We start from the raw sequence: 17,267 nt of genomic DNA, 5'->3' as shown, positions 1-17,267 counted from the left end.
CAGTGAGGCAATTGGGGTTAAGTGACTTGCCCAGGGTCACACAGCTAGTAAATGTCAAGTGTCTGAGACTGGATTTGAACTGAGGTCCTCCTGAATCCAGAGCCAGTGCTTTATCCACTGCAACACCTAGCTTCCCTGAAATCAGTGTCTCTGAAAGACCATTAGCTTGCTTATTTCTGAGGCTAAGATAGGAATTTTTTCCTTCAGATCTAGAACTAGATCACTGTGCCTTACATGGTAGAAACTTAAGCAAGTCTTTTAAACTCTATTGCTATCAATTATTTTCTTTGTGAAATTAGACATTATGTTTCTACTCTAGTCTACTCTAGCTCTGAATGTCCTATTTTATAATAACTATGTCACAGTGATTTTTGAATAAAATAACTAAATCATAATAGTCTCTCATGATCATTATATATTATGGCAATATCAACTCACAAAATTCCCCATATTCTTAAGTTTATTACAATTTATTTACCACAAAAACAAAATCCTCCTAAGGTTCTTTGAAGATTTAAGACCAACCTAATGTATTATATAGATTTCCCCCCATACCCTATGCTAGAGGACTCTCCTTTCCTTTCCCTTTTCTGCTACCTAAGATTATTAACTTTACCATCTTAAATTTTGTCAAGCAGTTTAATACAATTTTCTTTTTACAAATCAGTATTTTGTGCCATATATATCTTTTTCTTGGTGAAAAAAAATTAAGCTGTATCCTTGGCATTCAAATAAAAATTTTAAAGAATATACTAATCCCCTATACATTTCATGACATTGTGCAAGGGGCTGAAAACAAATTATGTGTAGAACATTGAGCTAGGTTCTAGGGGTTGAGGTGGGGATTTGGAGAAAAAACAGTTTCTGCCTGAATGGAACTTTCATGATAGGACGTAATTAAGATAGAATATACACATTGCTAAATATACAATAATACATGAAGTCATTAGGGAAATTCAAAACAAAATGCAGCATGACATCATAGCATAATTGTTGTTTGATTCCTTATTTCTTCTTTTTATAAGCGTTGTGAAATCCATATTAATTTTTGTCACATGAATGTCAGTTTGCTATCGTCACCTATTAAATTTATTTGGAGCTGCTATTTCGGTGCATAGCCACGAGGTGGTAGTATAGTACCACAGGAAAATGCTTTTACTAGCCGAGTATAACACAGACAGGTTTAACATACACTACAGATTAACCCTAAGGTTTCTACTCCTTTTTATGGCAAAAATGTGTCTATTTATTTTTTTTAAAGCAGTTAAGTGGCTTGATGTAGGGAGGTAGCTTTTCTTTTTAGTATAAATTTCTTTTCATTTTTAATAGAAATAAATACTTACGTGTACTTGGTTGACCTTGGTAGTCTTTACTTCCTTGAGAATTGGAGTTGTTTCATTTTTATTTGTAACATTAGTGCCCAACACAGTGTCTTGCATCTAGTAGGTACTTAACAAATTCTTGCTGATTGATTTTGATCTTAATGTTAAAACATGAACTTTGATCAACATAGAATCTAGAGCTAGAGATCATTTAGGGAAAATTTCTCTTATTACAGAAGAATATTTGAAGCTCCAGGTAGTTTAGTGGCTAGCCCAAAGGTCACACAGATAGTAAAATGAAAAGACTGGAATTTGAAATTAGGTCCTTTTGCTCAAAATTCCATGCCCTTTGTACAAAGCTTGTCATATTTCCCTCTCATCATTACTCTTCTAACATCGACATTGCCTTCTGTATGTACATATTTAAGTCTAGGTTCAAGCCATGGAATATATGTAAGATTTTACTCATTAGTGGAAAGAGTGATGTCTCAAATTTGAGCCTACCTAAGGGAAGAGTTAGTGAGAGCTTTGTAGAAGATTCTAGTTTGTTTCTGACTTCTGGCTGCAAGAGAGGACACGTGAGGTGGTAACAAGCTCTTCCCAGAGAGAGGGCCCTAAAGGTAGAGAGAGGCTCTTGGAAGAATCTAAAGAGGACAGAATCCTGAAGAAAAAGAGAAGCTCTCCTTCTCAAACTCTGGATTGCCCAATATAGGCACAGAGGTCAAGATAATCATTCTCTTTTCCAGTGAGGAGAGTCTTGTCTAAATATCAATGAATAATCATTAGGTTTCTATTGATAACTGCTTAGTCGATATATTCTAGATAATTGTCTGAGGTACATAGAGGTTAAATTACTTAGAGGCATTCAAACATTGAATGACTTGTTGGAGATTGTAGGACTAGGCATGATTTGAACTTTACTAAACTCTTCTAATCTGCAAAACGAACACTCTATCATGTAGTCTCTAAAGATTATAACATTATATTGTCCATAATATGTTGTAGTTCAGTTTTCTTGGCAAAGATACCAGAGTGGTTGACCATTTCCTTCCCCAACTCTTGTTTTTTCAGATGAGGAACTAAAGGAAATAGGTTTAAGTGATTTACCCAGGGTCACACAGCTAGTACATATTTCACATCAGATTTAAACTCAGAAAGATAAGTCTTCCTGACACCAGGTTGGTACTCTATCCACTCCAACACCTACCTGCTCTTATCTATAATATGTGCCTAACAAATATATAGTAAATTACATTGGGCAGCTTGGTGGTGCAGTGGATAAAGCACCATTCCTGGATTCAGGAGGACCTGAGTTCAAATCCGATCTCAGACACTTGACACTTACTAGCTGTATGACCATGGGCAAGTCACTCAACCCTCAATGTCCCGCAAAAGAAACAGGAAGAAAAAAGTAAACTGCGTTATTTAATTCAATTAACTGGAGTTGTGTCAATAATTTCCACAAAATAGTGACTTTTTAAAAAAATCAGTTACTGGAGGAATCCTACATTTTTAAAGAGACAATACATGTTTTAGAGAGAGAAAGAAAAGCAAACAGTTTTAATTAGATTCCTGGCAAGGTCACTTTCTATTTCCTCTTCCTGTCCTATTCTCATTAATATCTCATAGCTTTGAGAATGTCAACTCAATCACTTCAAAGTCTCCTTCCATTACTGACATCCATGGGCAACCTGTAATTCAATATTTTAGCTGTTTTCATATTCTTTGCACTAGTAAGTATTTAAAGATATGAGATTAGAGCTGTTGTTTGTCCTTTTTCAAAGCATGACATCACAGAGTGATGTCTTGATTTGTGCATGCATTGAATTTAAATGAGGTAGAGATGCACAATTCTCTTTTCCAGATTTACCAAAGTCAGGTTAAAAAAAAAAGCAGGACAAAACTTAAGACAACTGGTCTTGGCCTGGGATGCTGTGAATGTGTGTGGCCCTTGGAAAAATTCATTCTCATCTATGCACTCTTTTGCGGGTTGTCTTCACATACTTCGGGTAGACATCCCCCAACTCACTGATGGGTTTGAGACCTGTCAGTTACCTTCAACCTAGTCTAGTCCCTCTTTGGAGACAGTTTTATCAGGGTGTGGCTACTGCACATTATAGCTCCTTGGAGCTACAGGTGATAGGTGGGTAACAGGTAAACACCAAAGGTGGATGAACAGACTTCAAAAAGGTCTCATCAAGGGGCATCTAGGTGGCACAGTGGATAAAGTGCCCACCCTGGATTCAGGAGGATCTGAGTTCAAATCTGACCTCAGACACTTGACACTTACTAGCTGTGTGACCCTGGGCAAATCACTTATGCTTCACTGCCCCTCAAAAAAACAAAACAAACAAAGAAACAAAAAACTTCATCAAGTTTTCATACCTGAAGTGCTAGTTCTCCCTCAATATCCCATACATCATGAGATGAGAGAAATAGAATCACTGAAGACTAAATTTCTTATATCCCTTTTCTCTGCTCCATCTGTCTAGAAGTGGAGTTCCCCCAATGCTAATGAGAGATTGTTGTTCAGTTATTTCAGTTATGACTAACTCTTCATGATCCCATTTGGGATTTTCTTGGCAAAAATAATGGAGTGGCTTGCCATTCCCTTCTCCAATTCATTTTACAGATAATAAACTCAGGCTAGCAGTTCAGTGATTACTCAGGGTCACACAGATAGTAAATGTCAGACCAGATTTGATTTTGGGAAGATGAGTCTTTCCAACTCTGGGCCTGGCACTCTATCTATTGTGTCACCTAGATGTCCTAATGGAAGGTTACTACAGTACCAATATAGGGCTTCTAGGTTTCTACAGACTGCAACTAAAGAAGTCTTTTTTTGGACTTTCTAGATTGCTCATATCTTACTGATAAATCTCAAAAAGGAAGCTGTCTGATTGTAGTACATCATTGAGACAAAATCATTTTTTAAAACATTTTATATGGTCAAAATTGAGCCAGTATATGATTGCTACTGCAGTGGAATTGGAATGTACTAAATAAAAGTAAATATTTTATTAGAACTTGATGAGGAAAAAATATTAAATAACTTAAAATAGATAAAATGTTACCTAAAACATCTCCATGTTCTTCCTCATCTTCAGAGTTAGCATCCAGAGACCAAGGGGCATGGCTAAGCAATAAGAAAATGGCAACCACAAGCATGTTCCCGTTCTTCATCTTCGTGATAACTTCTGATATACACACACAAACACACACACACACATATATATATATATATATATATATATATAGAGAGAGAGAGAGAGAGAGAGAATCAATAAAAATTTAATAAACCATATGTCTATTGTACATGCTTTTATGCTATGCAAAAAATATATATTCAATATGATTCAACCTTCAAATATACTTATATATACGATTTTGGCAAAGCATTTCAGCCTTCTTTTACATATAATTAACAAGCAATATAAACTTATATTCAACTATATTGTATAATGTAGATATGTTGCTTCTAATAATCCAGGGGTAAAGTCTTTAGTGATCAATCCAACCTTTTCAATTTACAGTTGAGAAACTGACGCCCAAAGAGTTGTTTTGTTTCTTGCTTTTGTTTTGTTTTGTTTTGTTTTGTTTTTTGTTTTTTCCCCTAAGGCCATGTTGGTAGATATTGGCAAAATCTGAACTACAAAAAAATCAGTTTCCTAGAATTCTCCTCTATTGACCTTTTTATGAAAATACTTCTGATAGCTCATAATATTAAAGCCTGATGAAATGGTGATTTCTTGAGTTTGATGAATTTTTTTGAGTGTTTTGCTATTTCATGTACTGTCTCAATAAAAATGGTTTAACATTTTCAGTTTTTATTAAAATAGAATAAATTGGATTCATATAAATCACCCATTTTCACTTCAAACCTTTTCCCTGTTCTGCTGCATACTGTTTTTTTTCTATTTAACCTAAATTTTCCTATTTCCTTTCTCTCCTCTGTTCAAGTTGTTTTTTTATTCTAAATAGGGCTTGCTTTTTTAAGACATTCTTCTGAGTTTTTTTCAACCTTTAGATATTTATTTTCTCTTTCCCTTTTATTTCTTCTTCTTCTATTTCCCATTTCCTAATCTTGCTTTCTCTAATGTGGCTGACATGCAGTGTAGTACCAAAGGAAATTGCCTAGAAATCTGACAAGCCCCTCTTCAGTAGTTTTCTCATGCAGTGCTGTTGAGTTTTGTTTTATTTAAACCAGTTTCCCTGTGACAGTGATGCCAGGTGACACTCTGTCACCTCAATGTTGCAATAAAGTAGATTTAAGTTGGAAAATAGGGCACTAGCTACTTTTATTTCATTGAAAAGTAAAATTCAGAAATAAGGGAAACATGTTGAAATAGACAAAAAAATAGATAGACTCCTTTGACTCAAGGTTAGTAAAAAGGGGGTTTAATATGTTGGAGTTATGTACGTGAAGGATAAAGGGGAGTACAAGTCCATCTTCATCTAGCATTTCTATTATAGTCATGAGGGGAAGAGAAATGAAGCATTATGAGGTACAGCTTTTAAAAGTTCAGGCAGATTTTCAATCTAGAGCAATTTAGAGGGGTGGCCCTTTGTCTATGCATGTTTAGACTTCAATACAATTCAATGTAGTGATCTTGGACATGAACATAAATGAAAACAATAGTTACACTTTTCCTTTGATAATTTTCAGCAGATAACAGTAATGCTATGAATGTACTATTCCTCACAGAGAAATACAAATCTTGGAACAAATCCAAAACAAATCCTATAACAGCAGAACCAGCAAAAAGACAGGGTGAAAAAAATCTATTAGCACAAGAATTTAGGAAAGTCAGCAGGCAAGGTCTGTCTTACTTGGGTAAAGGGGGAGTGCAGTTCAAGACATGAAGCATCCCAGCAAGGCAGGATCAAGAACTGCCTCAGAAGACTACTGGGAGGTCTTGAACAGGCAAACGTCAGGATCCCCCATGTGCCTCAACACAGGCAGATGCCCATTCTGAGAACCACCACATGCTTCAGCAAAGCCCCTGGCAAACAGGTAGATATCAACAATGTGACCTCACAGGTGCCTAAACAATTGGGCAAACATAAGCTCCAGGACCATAAATAGAATAAATCAAGCACAGTCAGGTGAACAGGCAGCCACCAGCACAGGGACCACCATGTGTATCAGTGTAACCCCAGACAAACAGTCAGATGTCAATGCAGTAATACCCCACCAGCTTTGGCACATGCCAGACACCAGCACTGGGACCCTGGCTCAGCACCAGTTAAGTTGCCGGACTCCTATGGCCTCCAGCAGCAGCGGCTACCCCCCACTCTCCCATCACCACAATAGATACAAGGGTCCTTCTTTGGCCCAAAGTCAATATTAGTACAGCACCAGGTAAACAGCTAGGGCCTGTATCCCCTGGAGCAAGAAGCCTGAAACAGGGTCACCCTAAGAGTAGAGCTCAACTTTAAAAGCAAGGAGAAAGGTCAAAAAAGATTATCAAAAACAGCAAAAATAATAGTAATCTGGCCACAGAAAGTTATTGTGGTGACAGGGAAGTCCAAGACACAAACTCAGAAGAAGACAACAATGTCAAAAAATCTATGGGCAAAACCCCAAAGAAAAATTAGAAGTTATCTCATGCCCAGAAAGAACTCATGGAAGAGCTCAGAAAGGCACTTAAAAATCAAATAAAATGAATAGAAGAAAAATTGGAGAAAGAAATTAGAGTGATGCAAGAGGGTTAAAAAAAGAATAAACACATTGGACCTTCCTTGGGTTGTTCCTGAAGGGCTGGCAGAGTCTGTGGCACAGGTGTCTGTGCTCCACGGGCAATGGCAGGTTGGGCTGTAGGGGTCAGAGGTAAGGTAGGTGGAGCAGCAGGTGCAGAAGCAGGGTTGGCATTGTTGTTGTACATGGGTGTTCTCTGATTGAACTGAAAAGGAAGAGTAGAGCATGGGGGTGCAGGCTTATTTGACTGATGGATGATCATCAAGGTTTCTAGAGCCAAAGGACCTGTCGTCTCAGGTCATAGAAGCACTCAAAAAGGACACTGAAAATAAAGTAAGAGAAGTAGAGGAAAAAATGGAAGGAGAAATGAGAGTGATGTGAGAAAATCATGAAAAAAAGTCAGCAGCTTGGTAAAGGAGACATACAAAAAAAAAAACTGAAGAAAATAACATCTTAAAATTGACTGGGCCAAATGATAAAAGAAGTACAAAATGCCCATAAGGAAAAGAATGCCTTGAAAAGCTGAACTAGCCAAATGGAAAAGGTGGTACAAAATTACTCTGAAGAAAATAACTCCTTAAAAATTAGGATTGAGCAAATGGAAGCTTATAAATTTATGATAAATCAAGAAAGAATAAAGCAAAACCAAAAGAATGAAAACATAGAAGTCAATGGGAAATATGTCTTTGCAAAAACAACTGACCTGGAAAACAGTCTTGACATCATCTTCCAATAAATTGTCAGGGAAAATTGCCCTGATATTCTAGAACTAGAAGGTAAGATAGAAATTGACAAAAAATCCACTGTTCACCTCCTGAAAGAGATCCCAAAATGAAAACCTCCAGGAATATTATAGCCATATCCCAGAGCTCCCAGGTCAAGGAAAAAAAAAATACTGTAAGTAGTCAGAAAGAAACAATTCAAGTCTTGTGGAGCCACAGTCAAGATAACACAAGATTTACCAGCTTCTACACTGAAGGATTGGAAGGCTTGTAATATGATATTCCAGAGGGCATAGGAACTGGAATTACAACCAAGGATCACCTCCCCAGCAAAACTGAGTATAATCCTTCAGGGGAAAAATGGGCATTCTATGAAAGAGAGAACTTTCGGTCATTCTTGATAAAAAGACCTGAGCTGAATAAAAAATTTGACTTTCTGAAAGAGAGAACTTTCAGTCATTCTTGATAAAAAAGACCTGAGCTGAATAAAAAATTTGACTTTCAAATACAAGACCCTGGAAACACATAAAAAGGTAAAAAGGAAAAAGAAAACATAAGGGATATTAAACGGTTAACATGTTTACATTTCTACATGGGAAGATGATGTTTGTAATTCATATGAACTTTCTCATTATTTGGGCAGCTGGATGGATAATATTTAGACAGAGGGCACAGATGTGAGTTAAACCTGAAGGAATGATATCTTTAAAATAATAAAATTAAGGGGTGAGAGAGGAATGCACTGGAAGAAAATGAAAGGGACAGGTGGAAGGGGGTAAAGAATCCCATATGAAAGAAATAAGAAAAAGCTTATAGAATGGAGGGGAAGATGGGGTTGGTGCTGGGGAGTGAGTGAACCTTACTCTCATCAGAATTGGCTCAAAGAGGGAATAACATACACATTCAATTGGGTATAGTAATCTATCTTGCCCTTCAGGAAAGTGGGAGGGGAAGGGGATGGGGATGTGATAGAAGGGAGGGCAGATTGGGGTAGGGGGTAGTCAAAAGTAAAACACTTTTGAGGAGGAACAGGGTGAAAGGCAATAGAGAACAGAATAAATGTCATGGGGAGGGAATAGGATGGAGGGAAATACAATTAGCAATACTCACTGTGAAAATGTTTTTTCCTGACAAAGGCATCATTTCTCAAACAGAGAACTGAGTCAAATTTAATAAATTAGGAGACATTCCCCAATTGATAAATGTTCAAAAGATATGCAGAGTTTTCAGGTGAAATAATCAAAGCTATCTCTAGTCATATGAAAAAAATGCTGTAATTCACTATTGATTAGAAAGATGCAAGTCAAAACACTTCTGGGGTACTACCTCATACCTATTAGATTGGATAACAGTACAGCAGAGTAAACTGACAAATATTGTAGGGGATATAGGGAAAATAAGAAATGAATATACTATTTGTGGGCTTGTAAACTGATTTAAACATAATGTAGACCAATCTGCAACTATGACTAAAGGGCTATAAAACCATGCATACTCTTTGCCCTAGTAATACCACTACTAGGTCACTATCAGAAAAGAGATAAGAAAGTTAAAGGATCCATATGTACAAAAATATTTATAGCAGTCCTTTTCTGGTACAAGGAATTTGAAATTGAGGAAATTCCCATCGATTGGAGAATGGTTGAACAAATTGTGGGATGAGATTATGATGGAACACTATTGTGCTATAAGAAATGATGAACAGGATGCTCTCAGAAAAACCTGGAAAGAATTACATGAGCTGATGCAAAGTGAAATGTACTGTATAGAAAGTAACAGCAATATTGTTGACTTAGCTATTCTCAGCAACACAATGATCTGAGACAACTCTGAAGGACTTATGAAAAATGTGATCTATCTCCAGAGAAAGAATTGATGGTCTCTGAATATAGATTGAAACATATATTTTTTTTAGTTTTTTTTTCCCTTAAATTTTTGTCTGTTTTCTTTCACAACCTAATATGTGAATGCTTTGCATGATAACACATGTATAACATATTGAATTGCTTGAGTTCTTAAGGGAGTACTTTGTATTTTTATATTCATTTAAGCTTATTTTGTTGGGATACAGTTATGGAAAACATTCTATTAAGGTTCTTTCTGTTTCATTTGCTGTGAGAGTTTTTTCATTATTCAATTTTGACAATTTGGTTTTCTTTCTTTCTCATCAAAGTAATAGTATATCTGTATTTCTTAAAAAAAAACCATGGTTTTACCTAATAAATCAAATTTTTCTTTGCTTTCAATTTGTATAATTCCTTTGATTTCCAGGATTTCTTTTTTGGTTTTTAATATGGCTTTTAAATAATGTTGGGCTTTGAGTATTTTAGTTGAATTCATAATTTGTTGATTTGTTCTCTTTTTGTGAATATAAGTGCCTAGAGAGATTAATTTTCAACTAAATACTACCTTGGCTGCATCCCCAAAATTTTAGTTTGTCTAATCATTGGTGGTATTATTTTAATGAAATTCTATATTGGTTTTTTTTTTGCTTTGTTCTTTGACAATTGAATTCCTTAGGATTGTTATTTAATTGAATTGATTTTTAATATGTGCAGATAGAGTGCTGGGTCTGGAGTCAGGACAAGTCATTTTTTTGGATTAAAATCTGACTTCAGACATTTACTAACTGTGTGACCTTGAGGAAGTCACTTAACCCTATTTGTTTCATCTTCTTCATCTGTAAAATAAGGTGGAGAAGGAAATGACAAACAGCTTCAGTATCTCTGTCCAGAAAACCAAAACTGGGTCACGAAGTTTAGGACATGAGGTCATAAAACTATTTCTTTTTGCAGATGCTAAGATGATATACCTAGAAAATCCCAAAGACTCAACTAAAAAGTTAGTTGAAATAAATACTACTTTATCAAAGTAGCAGGTTATAAAGGAAATCCATATCAATCATCAGCATCACTATGTATCACAAACGCAATCCTGCAAGAAGAAATAGTAAGGGATATTCCATTTAAAATAACACTAGACATTATAAAATACCTGGGAGTACACCAGCCAAAAGAAACTCAGGAACTATATGAACAAAATTATATTTTAAAAAACCTTCACATACAAATTAAATCAGATTTTAAAAATCAGAGAAGCATTAATTGTTCAGTGGTTGGCAGGGTCAATATAATACATATGAAGATTTAAAATAAACTAATTTATATATTCAATGCTATCCAAATTCAAGTACCAAAACATTATTTTACTGAATTAGAAAAAAATTACAAAATGTGGAAGAACAAAATTTTAAGAATATCAAAGGAACTAATAAAAATGTAAAGGGAGGTTTTAGCAGTACCAGGTCATAAGCTATACTATATGTCAGTAATTATCAAAACTATCTAGTACTAACTAAGATATAGAAAGTTAGATCAATGGAACAGAGTAGACAATCAATTTATAGCAGCAAATAAATGTAGTAACCTTGTAATTGACAAATGTAAAGACTTAATTATTTGGGGATAAGAATCCATTATTTGGTAAAAATTATTGTAAAAACTGAAAAGCAGTATGGCAGGAATAGGGCATAAACCAATATCTTGCACCTTGTACAGAGATGAGGTCAAGATGGATTCAATTGGGAGAACATGAAACATATGACTTACCAAACTTATGGATAGGCAAATGATTTATATATAAATAAGATCTAGAGAGAAATGTATGGTGTAAAATAAGTAATTGCAATTGAATTATAAAAGGTTTTGTACAAGTAAATTGTATATAAGATCAGAAAGAAAGCAGAAAATTTTGAGGAAATTGTATAGTTTCTTAGATAAAGGTCTACTATCTGAAATATATAAAGAACTTTTTAAAATCTATAAGGATGAGAATTATTCTCCAATCAATAATTGGAAAAATGGCTACACTTATTTTAATTTTTTTCTGCAAACCCATATAATTTTATTTTATTGTGTTTAGTAGAGGATATAAATTAAATACTTATACTTTATGCATTTGTGATGCATATGTCCTAATATAAGATGCATATACATATGCCCCATATCTGATGCATTATGTCCTAATACATGTCCAATTTTTAGAATACACACCCACCCACATATATGATAGACCTTTGTTGATTATTGAGTGGAAAGAAAAAACGCTCACCTGACCTTCAGCCTTACAGATCCATCTGTCTCTTGACCATCCTGAACCTGATGTTCCTTAGATATCATAAACTAAACATTTTCAAAAGTGAACACATTATTTTTTCCTTCAGATACTTCCTTCTACAACACAAGTTATCCTATTGTTTGTATCTTAGAGTGTTAGCAATTTTCCTGAAGCACAGAGATGTTCAACTTTAAGTCCCTCCAGAAAATGATTTTAAACCAGGCCTTCCTGACTTTGAGGATATTATTCTATCCACTACACCATTCTGCCTTTTCAATGATGATGCATAGTGTTAAACATCTAATTTATATATGTAGGTATTAATGAATTCATACAATATAAATTGTGTGAATATATATTATATGCGGTGGGGAGATCATGCATGTGAACAAATAAATGAAAGACATAATGTAATGAGTACAAAGCACATGTTCAACAAAGGAGGAAGAGTGTGGCAGTCCAACCATAGTCAACAAAGAGAATTCAACCCAACAGAGACATTGAATTATTTGGAAAAGTAAACTTCCATTTTGAAATTTCCTTTTACTTTTCAAGTAAGAAATGAAACACTGCTTTTCAAATACTTGATCTTTTGGTTCTTGGTCATGTTTTTCCACTGGATTTCTTTTTTAAAAAGTGTCTTCCAATAATTTCTCTGTTACTACTATGGTATTTCTTTAACAAATACATTTCTTTTCACACCAATGATTATTTTTACTCATTACTGACTTTTCCAACATTGAAAAAAAAACCATATTGAATCTCTTATTTTCTTTCTTTTGCCATAATATTGAATATAATTATGGTATGATTTCTCTCACATAGTGATTTGGGTACTCACACTTCCTGCAATGATTTCTATTTATTAACTAGGGTATAGGTGAATACATTTCCCTTGATCAAGACTTCTTACACACTAGTCTTTTAATAAAAGTTATTGACTGAATTTTAGATTAAAATAGACTCTTCCTAGTTTAGTCTAATACAAAATTTAGCCTGTCTTTTTGTTTGTTTGTTTGTTTTGTTTTGTTTTTGGTGAGGCAACTGGGATTAAGTGATTTGCCCAGGGTCACACAGCTAGTAAGTGTCAAGTGTCTGAGGATGGATTTGAACTCAGGTACTCCTGAATCCAGAGCCAGTGCTTTATCCACTGCCCCACCTAGCTGCCCCCAACCTAAGTCTTAATAGAAGAAAACTGCAGTATTATTATGAATTATACATAATAGCTACTATTGTGAGGTATAACCACAGCCTTTTCCTCTTCATAGACAGTGAAGTCAGGAAGACATTGGCTTGATTCGTACCTCAGATACTAGCTGTATCACCCTAAATAAGTCACTTAACTTTTTTAACCTTCAGTATGCTTATCTGTAAAATCTGAATAGTAACATCTAACTTGGTGGATTATATTGCAAACCAAATAAGATAGTGTATATAAAACATTTTGCAAATCTTAAAGCATGATATAGATATGAATTACCAACATTATCATCATCATCATCCCCATCTTATAAGGAGAAGTTGAAGCTAATGAAGAATAATAGCCTGCATTTACATCATCCTTTATGGTGTGTAAAATGCTTTACATATGGTATTGAATATCATGCAACAAAAGAGACCTAAAACCAGGCCATTCATGTTTGCCTCATGAAAAAGGAAATAAAGAAAAGTAAGAATGGACAAATTGGAATGTGTCCAGATATAGAGAAAGGTGTCAGAGTGGTGAGAGAACTGGAGATCATGACATATGAGAAATGATTAATGAGGCTAAGGACATTTTTGCCCATTATGAGAAAAATTTATTGAAATGTAATAGGTGTTTTAAAATATTTGAAGTTATGTGGAAGAACATGACTCCAAAGGGTAGAAGTAGAATTGATGGGTTCTAGATTTGACATGAGAAAACCAGGTTACAAATACTAAATGTGCCACTTAGTAGCCAGATGATTTTTCATAAAGTCATTTGGACTCTTTAAATAACAGTTTTTTTAATATCTAAAATTAGGGGGCTGGGTAAATGGCCCCTAACAGTCCTTACAACAGGAAATTCTATGATATTATGATGTTACAGAGAGAGAACAAGATTCCATTTTAATATTAGAAAAATTTCTTAACAACAGGACAGCCAGTCCAAGAGTGAATTGGCTCTCAGTTCAAAGGGAGATTTTCCCATGCCTTAATGACTTTAAACTGAGTTCTTATAACCAAAAATAAATTCAGTATGCTGGCAGAAAAAGAGAAATCAAAATAATATATAGCATTTCTCAGGTATAAAATGAACTGAATGACAGAGGAATCCCTTCTAGCCTTGTGAATCTGTGAAAGAAATCATAAGCAGCAGGGAGTCATCACCTTGAAGTCTTATTTTATATTATAATGAAGACCAAAATATCTATAGACTTCTACCAAATGTGAAAATCAGCAAATTCTTAATTATCTCGAGTATTTGCTACATATGTTGTTCTAGGTGCTATAAAGAATTGTTACCTACAATAAATGGCTCTTGTTTATAAAAAAAGGCTCTGATCTAAGGAAATAAAAATGGTTCTGACAAAATGTGGATGCATAAATTCCTAATTTTATTTTAATATACACTATTTCATCCTTTCCCATCCCCACCCTTAAATTTTTTACAGGATCAAACAGAGGGATGAATCAAGGAGGGAACTCTTGTCTATAACATCTACATAATCAATGTCTGTTAAATCAATAATTGAGAGATAATCTTGCCCTTTATTTTAATTTCATATTAATTTTAATTGATTTTAATTTGAAAGTTTCAATGGATATTATGAAATCTTTAGCATCCCATTTTTCCCCTCACATTATAAAAGAGGTCAAATAGAAGAGCTTTTCTCAAATATTTGAAGGCAAATATCATTTTGGCTTAGGGAAAATAAAAGCCTAGCTAGTAAAGAAATGGTCAGATTGCACTGGAAAAGAGGGTAGATCCAAGATGGTGGAGGAAAGGCAATAAATGCTTAGACTTCCTGACACCATTACTAAAAAAAAAAAAAAAAAACAAAACAAAAACCCAAACCTCCAAATATAGCCAGAAAAGAACTCCTGGAGCAGAAGAACCCACAAAAAGATGGCTGAGATTATTTTCCAGCCAGAAATACTTTATAAATTCAGCAGAAGGCAGAGCTGGGCTGGGAGTAGAGTCCCGCCCCATGATTGCCCCAACACGGAACCAGTCTGAGGCAGACTTTGCCAGCAAAACTTACCCCCAAGCCTCCGAATCAGCTGAGATGCCAATGTCTTCTGGAACTAAGCTCATGGTCTGGTGAGAGGGCTGAATTGCTGGCTGAAGGTGTGGGGGGAGTCTACAGGGGTGTATGCAGAAGCTAAGGGGGGATTTGGATTTCATACCCTAGCTAGGAAGCAGGAAGAAACCTTGAGCAGTGGCAGCCTAGGTGGGGGAGGAGTACAGGCTTGTTGGAGCTAACAATCAAAGCACACAAAGTTTTGTTGTCTGGTTGATAGGCAAGTTGGCCTGGGGTTATCTACAGACCAAACAAAGGGCCAGGTGAGGGAAGAAACTGCTCCTCATTAAATCATAACACCTGGGACCCTCTGAAGCTTGGGCCAGTATATCTTGTAAGTGGGACCCCGCACTAAGAAGGAGTTAAAAATCAAGGGAAAGATGGCCAGGATGAGTAGGCAGAGGAAGTTGCAAACCATAGAAAACTTCTTTAGTGACAAAGAAGATTGAGGTGCACCCTCGGAAGAGGATAGCAACATCAGGGACCCTGCATCTAAAGCTTCCATGAAAAATATGAATTGGTTTCAGGCCACAGAGATGCTCAAAAAGGATTTGAAGATAAAGTTAGAGAAGTAGAGGAAAAATGGAAAGAGAAATGAGGGTGATGCAGGAAAGACATGAGAAAAAAGTCAACAGGTTGAAAAGCCAAATGGAAAAGGAGATGCAAAAGCTCTCTGATGAAAATAATTGCCTAAGAATTAGGATTGAAAAAATGGAAGCTAGTGAGTTTATGAGAAACCAAGACACAATAAAGCAAATTCAAATGAATAAAAAAATAGAAGGCAATGTGAAATATCTCCTCAGAAAAACTGCTGCCCTGGAAAATAGATCCAGGAGAGATAATTTGAAAATTATTGGACTACCTGAAAACCTTGATCAAGAAAAGAGCTTAAACATCATATTCCAAGAAATTGTCAGGGAAAATTGTCCTGATATTCTAGCAGCAGAAAGTAAAATAGAAATTGAAAGAATCCACTGATCACCTTCTGCAAAAGAATCAAAAAAGAAAATTTCCAGGAATATTATAACCAAATTCCCTAGCTCCCAGGTCAAGGAGAAAACATTGCAAGCAGCCAGAAAGAAGAAATTCAAATACTATGGAGCCATGAAAAGCATAGCACAGGATCTAGCAGCTTCCAGATTAAAGGACTGGAGGGCATGCAAAATGATATTCTGTAGGGCAAAGGGATTGAGTTTACAATAAAAAATCACATAGCCAGCAAAACTGCCTATAATTTTTCACAGGAGAAAATGGGACTTCAATTAAAAAGAGGACTTTGAGGCATTTATGTTGAAAAGACCTGAACTGAATAGAAAATTTGACTTTCAAATACAAGACCCTAGAGAAGCATTAAAAAATAAACAAGAAAAAGAAATCATGAGAAATGTTAAGAGGTTAAACTCTTTATATTCCTACATTTGAAGACGATGTGTCTAAATCATAAAAGCCTTCTGAGTATTAGGGCAGATGATAGGAATAAATTTAGACAGACAGCACAGGTGGGAATTAATTATGAAAGGATGATACCCATAAAGAATATGCTTTTTGTTTCTCTTTTTTTGGGAGGGAGGTGGTCAGCATGGATGAGTGTCTTGCATCTGAGGCCAGGTTTAATCTTGGGTCCTCCTGAGTCCAGGGTGGGTGCTTTGTTCACTGTATCACCTAGTTGCCCTATGATGACACCTTTGGGGTAAAATTGAGGGGGGAGGAGGAATACACTGGGTGAAGGGATAGGGGAATGGCAAAATAGGGTGAAATCTCACATGAAAGAAGCAGGAAAGAGCATATGGAGTGTGGGGAGAGATGGGGGAGGTGTGGGGAAGTGAAGGAGCCTTACACACATAAGAATTAACTCAAAGACCTTAATCTCATCAGAGTTGGCTCAAGAACAGAAGAACATACACACCCAATTGGGTGGAATAATCTATCTAACCCTACAGGAAAGTAGGAGGAGAAGGGGATAAGGAGGGAAGGGTGAAAGAAGGGAGGGAAGAACTGGGAAAAACACTTTTGAGGAGGAATAGGGTAAAAGGAGATAAAAATAGAGTTAAAATCATGGGAAGGAAATAGGATGGAGGGAAACAGTTATGATGATTGATTATAATGGCAAAATGTATGGTACTTAGTTTGCTGGGCTATTGTG

General features: G+C 35.5%; 1 protein-coding gene across 4 annotated transcripts in view; it reads right to left on the bottom strand.

Annotated features, from left to right (window-relative positions):
• Window positions 1-17,267, bottom strand: part of TFPI (tissue factor pathway inhibitor) — a 108,473-nt gene that overhangs the window by 45,990 nt on the left and 45,216 nt on the right. For 3 of the 4 annotated variants that reach the window (XM_043998171.1, XM_043998173.1, XM_043998174.1), the window contains exon 2: window positions 4,397-4,519. In XM_043998171.1, coding sequence (XP_043854106.1) covers window positions 4,397-4,505 — 109 coding nt within the window. In that variant the 5' untranslated portion in view covers window positions 4,506-4,519. The remainder of the gene's footprint in view (window positions 1-4,396; window positions 4,520-17,267) is intronic. The other variant, XM_043998172.1, reaches the window with a different exon arrangement.

Source organism: Dromiciops gliroides, chromosome 3 (genome assembly GCF_019393635.1).
Source record: "Dromiciops gliroides isolate mDroGli1 chromosome 3, mDroGli1.pri, whole genome shotgun sequence".
In the NCBI taxonomy this organism is placed as follows: Eukaryota; Metazoa; Chordata; class Mammalia; order Microbiotheria; family Microbiotheriidae; genus Dromiciops; species Dromiciops gliroides.
The sequence above is the reverse complement of the archived record's forward strand: the minus strand, read 5'-3'. Positions and strand labels throughout refer to the sequence as shown.